A 7,500-nucleotide genomic window follows, 5' to 3' on the forward strand; every position below is an offset into this window, starting at 1 on the left:
CCTTCTGTCATGTTCTAGCCTTCCTCTCACGCCTTGCGCACCACACAATCACGCGCATTCCACACGACAGCGTCGCCGAGTGTACACGTGGCAGGCCCCACCGCTCTCGTGTTTGGCTGCGTGCCAGCCCCACTCATACAGACCGTTCGCAGCAGCCCCAACGTCGAGGTGAGCACACCACCGCTTGCGTCAGATGGTGGGTGTGGTGGTGTCGGAGATGGCTGGCGCGAAGTATGGACCTTTGCGCTCCAACATAGCCATGTCATCGAACCGTTACCTTGACTCACGCACACGCACGCGCACGCACGCACGCACACACGCACGCACGCATGCACACATGCATGCACACATGCATATACAGGAGCGGCTGAAGGCGCTGAATGAGATACAGCAGCAACATTTCGAAGGCCTGACGACGGGCACACACGTGCTGCCCCACCTCAAGCAGCTGCTGTCGTTCTTGTGCACCTTGATGCAGGATGTCAACCTCAAACTCGTCGTGGCCGCCATGGAGGTATCCATCTCGAGACACACCGTCACGAGCACCACACCTTGTTCTGACAAACGCGCGCGCGCATATATACACACACACACACACTCGCATGAACTCACCCACACACCCACACACACACACGCACGAACACTCGCATGAACTCACCCACGCACGTATGCACACACACACACACACACACACACACACACACACACACACACACACACGAACACTCGCATGAACTCACACACACACACACGCGCCCTTCTCCCCTGGTCCCCAATCCTCCCTCAGGCCACGGGTGTGCTTGTGCGGAAGCTTGGCTGGCCCATCCGCAACCACCTTGACCTGCTGGTGGACAAACTCGCCACTCTCCTTGGCGACAACAAGATTGTCGTCCGCCAGAGCGCAGCGCGTCTCATCAACCGCCTCATGCACACGCTCACGCCCGCGCCCGTGCTGCACATTCTGCTGAAGCACCTCGACACGGGCGGCTGGCGCGTGCGAGAGGAGGTCATCAACATTGTCATTGTCGCCATGTCAACGTTCATGCCAGACCGCTTTGACTTTGAGCGCCTGACAACGCTGCTTGTGCCCGGGCTCAAGGACAAGCGCTCCCGCATCAAGTTTGTCACCATTGAGGCGTTTGCTGTCATGGCGAGCGTGGTGGGCAAGGAGCGCATGTGGGCGCTGCTGTCTGCGTACCAGATGGACAGCGGTGTTCGCGATTCGCTTCGTGAGCGCCTCGACACCGCGAACGACCTCCCCTCAATCACAGATGACGGCATGGTGTGTGTGTGTGTGTGTGTGTGTGTGCGTGTGTGTGTGTGTGTGTGTGTGTGTGTGTGTGTGTGTGTGTGTGTGTGTGTGTGTGTGTGTGTGTGTGTGTGTGTGTGTGTGCGTGTGCGCGTGCTTGTTTCGGTTGTGTTCGCTTGTTTCGGTTGTTGTTTGTCTGTTGTCTGTTTATCTGATTGTGCTTCATGTTTCGTCCACTTGTATTCCCCCACTCTCCTTCCCTGCTTCCACCCACCACCACTAGTTCTGCTCACCACACAATACCATCGCTTCCCGTGCCCCCCTTCCAAACCGCTACGCATCACTCTGCCTGCAGGTGCACCACACCAACCTGGACGGCGGCCGCGAGTCCCGTGCAAGCAGCGCCACCCCGCACTCCCTCACCAGCACTGCGCGCATGCCCTGGCTCGCCACCCCCAACAGCCGCGGCGACCAGATGCTCGACGTGTCTCTCCCGCCCTCAAAGGCGCCAAGCATGTCCTCCCTGCACCCGGCGCCCGGCGCCGCCACAGACGTCGCCGCCGTTTTTCGCTCAACTCACGTGGACGAGGCCTGGTCGGAGGAGCAGCTGGACCGTGAGTCCGCCCCGCCGTCAAGTAACTCCTACGCGCGCATGCACCGCAACAAGCTTGCAGGCAAAACGAAGTGAGCTCACGTGTGTGTATTTGCATAGAAACTGGACTTTGCTTCAGCCCCCACAACTGACCATGACTAGCACTCACTCACTCATACTTACTCACTCACTCACTCCCAGGTCCTCGTCCTCGTATGCGTCGTGGGCGCGGCGGTCAAAGAAGCTCAAGCACAAGACGTCGTCGTACAGCTACGCGTCTCGGCCCGACTCGTTTCTCTCGGACATGTCCAGCGCACCGTCCTCTGCCGCCAGCAACACGCCCTCCATCAGCGGCGCCTCCTCAAAGGGTGCGGGCTCGCTCACTCGTTACTGCCGACTGGCAAGAGAGGGAGATAATGCGGGTATTTAATGTCCTCCTGTGATGTTCAAATGTGCTTGCACCTGCACTCTCAAACGCACATTTTCATTCCCATATTCACACAACACACTCATCCACTGCCCCCACCCCCTCCCCTACACACCACACGACAGGCAAATCGCGCAAGAAAATTCCCTTTGTTGACAGCCGGATTGCGCGGCCGGACAGCAGGTCCGCCCCACCATCTGCCACATCAACCACGTCCACCAACACAACCATCACGACGGCATCCATCCCCCACGCGCGGCACGGCCGGCGCTCTCCTCGCAGGTCGCCGTCCAAGACTGTCGGCAAGGCGGGCAGCTATGCAGCAACACACTCCCCAACAGGCGGCGCCAAACGCAGCAAGGGCACAACGTCGAGCACAGCCACGACGACCTCAACTGCTGTTGGCTCAGACCCGTCATCGCGCAGCCGCCGCGGGCGCCCCACCAACACGCTGCAGGTCGCCGCTGCCGACGGGGGCAAGTTCGCCCGAAACCGCTCTGACAGCCGCATCCTGATGGACGCGGAGTGCGGGCGGGGGTCGCCCAAGGACGCGCTGCCCTCCACATCGCGCTCGTGGGATCCCAAGCGGCACGGGCACGCGATGGTCGACAGCATTGGCGGCGATGGCGGCGACGAGCCAGACCGCATTGAGCTGAGCGAGCCGAAGCAGAAGCACCGACCCGCGTACATGCCGCAGACGATCATAGCGCGAAGGCCCCGTCGCGGGTCGTACACGCGCACGCCACCGACGACAACGCACGCCGGATCCACACCCTCCACCGCAGCAACAGCCACGCGGGCAAGCGAGGCCACCATCCCCTCCCCGCCGTCGTCGGCAACTGTCCTCGACGACGGCACCGCAGATGCTGCCAACGCCAACGCCAACGCCAACGCCAACGCCAACGCCAACGCCAACGCTAACGCTGCCGTTGCTGGCGGGAAATTCAAACCGCGCCCGCCCCCGAGCAGTGAGAAGCGGCACCACGGCAGCGACGGACGCCACTACCTGAAGCCGGGTGAAGCGGGTGACGCGGGCGAGATGACACAGTCGCACTCGCACCTGCCCACATTTGGGTTCAAGCAGCAACAGCAGCAGCACGACGCACAGGTGGCACAGGAGCAGGCGGAGGAAGAGAGGCAGCAGCGGGAGCTTGAGAGGCAGCAACGACAGGAAGAGAAGAGACGACGCGAGGAAGACCGAAAGCGGCGAGAGCAGGAGAGGAAGCAGAAGGAGGAAGAGAGGAAGCAGAGGGAGGAAGAGAGGAAGCAGAGAGAGGAGGAGGAGGACCGCGAACGGCAGCAGAGGGAGAAGGAGAGAAAGAAGAAGGAGCGCGAGCGCATCCAACGCCAGCGAGAAAAGCTGCAGCGGCAAAAGGAGAAGGAAGAAGAGGAGAAGGAGAAGGAGCGAGAGGAGCGAGAACGGCGATTGAAGCAGCTCGACGAGCAACGCCGCACACAGCGCAAGAAGCAGCAGGAGCAGCTCAAGGCAAAGCGGCAGCAGGAGGAAGAGGAGGCGGAAGAGGCGGCGAAGGCCGCGCAGGAGGCTGCCGAAGCAGCCGCTGCAGCTCAATTGCAGCACGAGGACAGACAGTCGCCTGATGACGGTGCAGGCAAGCAGGCACCCAAGAAGCGGCCGCCACGCCCACCACCACAGGTCATCGAGCACGGTTTGGGAAGTGAAGACGATGGCGTGGCCGGCGCCACCACCACCGCCACCGCCACCGCGAATGCCACGACTGCCGCTTCGTCCAGTGCCGTTGCAGAGGCCGATGCTTCGCACGGTGCTGTGGACGAGAGTGCGCTGTCGGTGGCGTCTGGCATGCCGTCCACCAACGCCACACCGCGCAAGCAGCAGCGGAGCGTGGCTGCGCGAACGGCGGCGGGCGCGTCGAGCGTGTCACGGACACGCGGGCGAACACGTACGGCGGCACGCTCTGCACGCATGGGCGGGGCAAAGGCGTCAACAAACGACCCGTACCTGGTGGACGTGGACACGCTGGACGCGCCGGGCATGTCGGCGGACGCGGCGTGGAAGAAGGCGCGGGCGTCGCTGCAGAAGGGCGACACGCAGGAGCTGTGGATGGAGAAGTGCGAGGGCCTGGCCATGCTGCGGCGCCTCACGCTGCACGAGCCCGAGTTTGTGGTGTCGGTGCTGGGTGAAGCCGTGCGCGCGGTGCTGCAGGAGGTGAAGAACCTCCGCTCGTCTGTGTCGCGCCTGGCCATCCTCGCATGCGGCGACATGTGCCGGCTGCTGGGCAAGCCGATGGAGAAGCACGCGGACGACCTGGTGGCCGCGGTGCTTGTGAAGGCCGGCGCAGAGGCAAGCGTGTTCATCAAGGAGGACGCAGAGGCTGCGCTGATGAGCGTGGTGGACTCGCTGTCGCCATTCAAGGTCGTTGCCGCGCTGCTGCCAAACACGGAGCACAAGAACAAGGAGGTTCGACGCATGAGCTCGCGGCTGTTGATGCCGGCGCTGGAGACGGCGGGCCCCAAGATGCTCTCACACCGGGAAGCGCCGCACCTGCTGCGGAGAATGGCCAAGCTGGTCTCGGACGGGGACCAGGAGACGCGGTACAACGCGCGGCTGCTGACCAACGAGCTCATGGGGTTTGACGACTGCGAGAAGGCGATTCAGCGGCACCTGGAGGGCCGGCCGCAGCGCGATCTCCTGTCTGCGTGTGACATGATCCGCAAGAAGGGCGTTGGGCAGCCGCCCATGGCCGCCACGCACCGCGGCACCACCAACCTCGGCAACACCACGCGCGGCGCGGCACGGTCCCGCAAGTCGTCGCAGTCGTCCAACACCAGCGGCACGGCAACGCCGAGCGTCCCTGCCAGCGCCAACGTGTCCACCATGTCTGCCGGTGGCGCGCGCACGCCGGGCGGGTCCATCTCTGCCACGCCGCGGCGCACGTCACGGGCAGCGCGCACCAAGTCCTCCGCCGTGCAGGCTGCGACGCCCTTCAAGACGGCGGGTGGGGATGACCTGCTCAAGGTGCTGGGCAAGGATATGGCCTCGTCGGACTGGAAGACGCGGGAAAAGGCCATCGGCAAGCTGCAGGAGCTGGTGCTGGGGTCGCCGGGGAAATTTGTTGGGTCGGCGACGAACGTGTTCTTTGACTTCGTGCCGCGGCTCCAGGACAGCAACAGCAAGGTGAACGTGGCTGCGCTCAAGTCGCTGGTGCAGATGCTGCCCCTGCTGCCGGATGCGCTGGACATGGTCATGTCGGAGCTGCTGTCGTCGCTGTTTCTGGGCCTGGCGTCGAAGAACGGCACCATCAAGGGGCTGACGCAGGATGCGGTGCACCTGCTGGTCATCACCATTAACCCCGCGCATGTGGCGCAGCCGTTTATGACCACCATGCAGTCGTCCAACAGCGTGGTGAAGGAGGCGCTTGTGCCGCACCTCGTTGGCTTCATCCCCAGGTGCGCCGATGCCAGCACGAAGACGCTGCAGCGGTATGTTGTTGCGGGCTGCATCAAGCTCATGCGCGATAACAAGCTGAGCCAGAAGCTTGCGCCCGTGTGGTCTGCGCTCTACGCGGTGCTTGGCGATGCCATGTACAAGCCCAAGGCGTTTACGCCGGCACTCACGTCCCAGGTGCAGTCTCTCATCTCCTAAGCGTTCGCAGGAGCTGCTTGGTTGGAGGTGGCTGCTGCTTGCGCTGTGGGAAACGGGGCACACTTGCCGTGCTTGTGCTTGTGCTTGTGCTTGTGTTTGTGCTCGTGCACTGCTTGTGTGCTTGTGCTCGCACTGCATGATGGTAGATCGATAGTGTGGGGGACGGGGAGGGGACAGAGACAGAGAGCGAGAGAGAGAGAGAGGGGGGGGGGGAGAATGGCCTTTTTGGCCAGAGGTGGCTCGTTGTTTGGGATTGTGAGTGCCAGTGCATTTCTGCTGCCTTTTGTTTGTGCATAATCATAACCAAGTTGACCCTGCTTCTATTTCGTCTGGGTCTGCGCCCTGCTTTTGTGCTGTGTACATACTCCTCCTTTAAGTGGAGCCAGACATTGAGCGTGGTTGCTCTGGACAACCAACACCAATAGATACATCTGCGAACCCACACGAAGTTTGGCCATGCGCTGTGTTGTTTGGTGTGGGGTTGTTTGTTGTTTATACGAATTTGCGTTTGTGTGACGAGCGAGGAGCTGCATCAGGATTGGGATGATGCTAACGGAGTTCACATGCGTGTACACGTGCAGAGGACATGTGTGTGTGCACGAGATTCAGTTGGTGCACACAACAACAAGAACAACAAAGAACAACAACAACAACAAAAGTTGGCGGCGCAGCTACCATCGATAATTGGTGAATATCTTGGTGATGATGCTGTGACTGCGATTTGCGTTGCTGCCAACCAAAATTCTAGCCAAAAAAATAAACTGCCAACCAACACCCCACTCAAATCCACCGAACAAGACAGACAGCGACGACGCGATACAATGGCTGAACACGTCGCACAGCAGCCAGCGCCGCAGCAGCAGCAGCAGCAAGGGGAGGGTGGGTTGTCGCAGCACCAGCTCTCTGCCGTGCGTCCAGGTATGATGCCTTCAGGGACCCCGTACTCCTCGTCGGCTGTGCCGCAGTCCCACCTGCAGCAGCTGCAGCAACAAGAGCAACAAGAGCAACAGCAGCAACAGCAGCATACACAGCATGCGAGAACACAGCCACCAACACAGCCAGCACAGCAATCTGCGCAGCAGGACCAGGGCGCCCACAGCTCTGCTGCAACGGCACCACCAAAGGAAGCAGACGCGGATGCGGAAATTAAGGCCAGCATCGAGAAGTTCAAGGAAGACCCAGCTCTTGTCTTTGAGCTGGCGCTGCTCTTCTACAGAACAAGTCAGCCACATACATGCCTGTGTTCCCGTGTGTCTTCCCGTGTATGTTTGTGTGTGCATGAGTGTGCTTAAGCGGCTGGTTGTCAGCATGTTTGTGAGCTGTGTGTGCGTGCGTGTGTGTGTGCGTGTGTGCGTGTGTGCGTGTTGTGACCTCTCGCGCGCGCAGTCTCTCCCTCTGTATGTGTACATGCGTGAACCGGCCACTCCACACCACCCATCCTCACTCCAACTCACACCACACGATGACACCCACACATCGCTCTTGCCCCTCAAAGACAAAGGCAACTTGAACTTTGATTACGACACCAAGATTGATCTCGCTGCCCTCTACAAACAGTCGACGATTGGCCCGTACGTCTCCTCGCGCCTTTGTGCGTGTGCGTGTTGTTT

At 61.1% G+C, this 7,500-nt stretch overlaps 2 protein-coding genes across 2 annotated transcripts in view; both read left to right on the top strand.

The window, feature by feature from the left end:
• Positions 1-6,334, top strand: part of PTSG_02221 (uncharacterized protein) — a gene marked incomplete at its 5' end in the record, with an annotated part of 7,813 nt that extends 1,479 nt beyond the window's left edge. The window contains 6 exons of the mRNA XM_004996651.1: positions 71-168; positions 362-514; positions 788-1,282; positions 1,605-1,933; positions 2,043-2,209; positions 2,394-6,334. Coding sequence (XP_004996708.1) covers positions 71-168; positions 362-514; positions 788-1,282; positions 1,605-1,933; positions 2,043-2,209; positions 2,394-5,890 — 4,739 coding nt within the window. The 3' untranslated portion in view covers positions 5,891-6,334. The remainder of the gene's footprint in view (positions 1-70; positions 169-361; positions 515-787; positions 1,283-1,604; positions 1,934-2,042; positions 2,210-2,393) is intronic.
• A 476-nt stretch (positions 6,335-6,810) lies between these two features.
• Positions 6,811-7,500, top strand: part of PTSG_02222 (uncharacterized protein) — a gene marked incomplete at both ends in the record, with an annotated part of 2,091 nt that continues 1,401 nt past the window's right edge. Inside the window, 2 exons of the mRNA XM_004996652.1 lie at positions 6,811-7,111; positions 7,386-7,461. Of these exons, the coding sequence (XP_004996709.1) occupies positions 6,811-7,111; positions 7,386-7,461 (377 nt within the window). The remainder of the gene's footprint in view (positions 7,112-7,385; positions 7,462-7,500) is intronic.

The sequence above is a fragment of the Salpingoeca rosetta genome, assembly GCF_000188695.1.
Source record: "Salpingoeca rosetta unplaced genomic scaffold supercont1.5, whole genome shotgun sequence".
Taxonomy (NCBI): domain Eukaryota; class Choanoflagellata; order Craspedida; family Salpingoecidae; genus Salpingoeca; species Salpingoeca rosetta.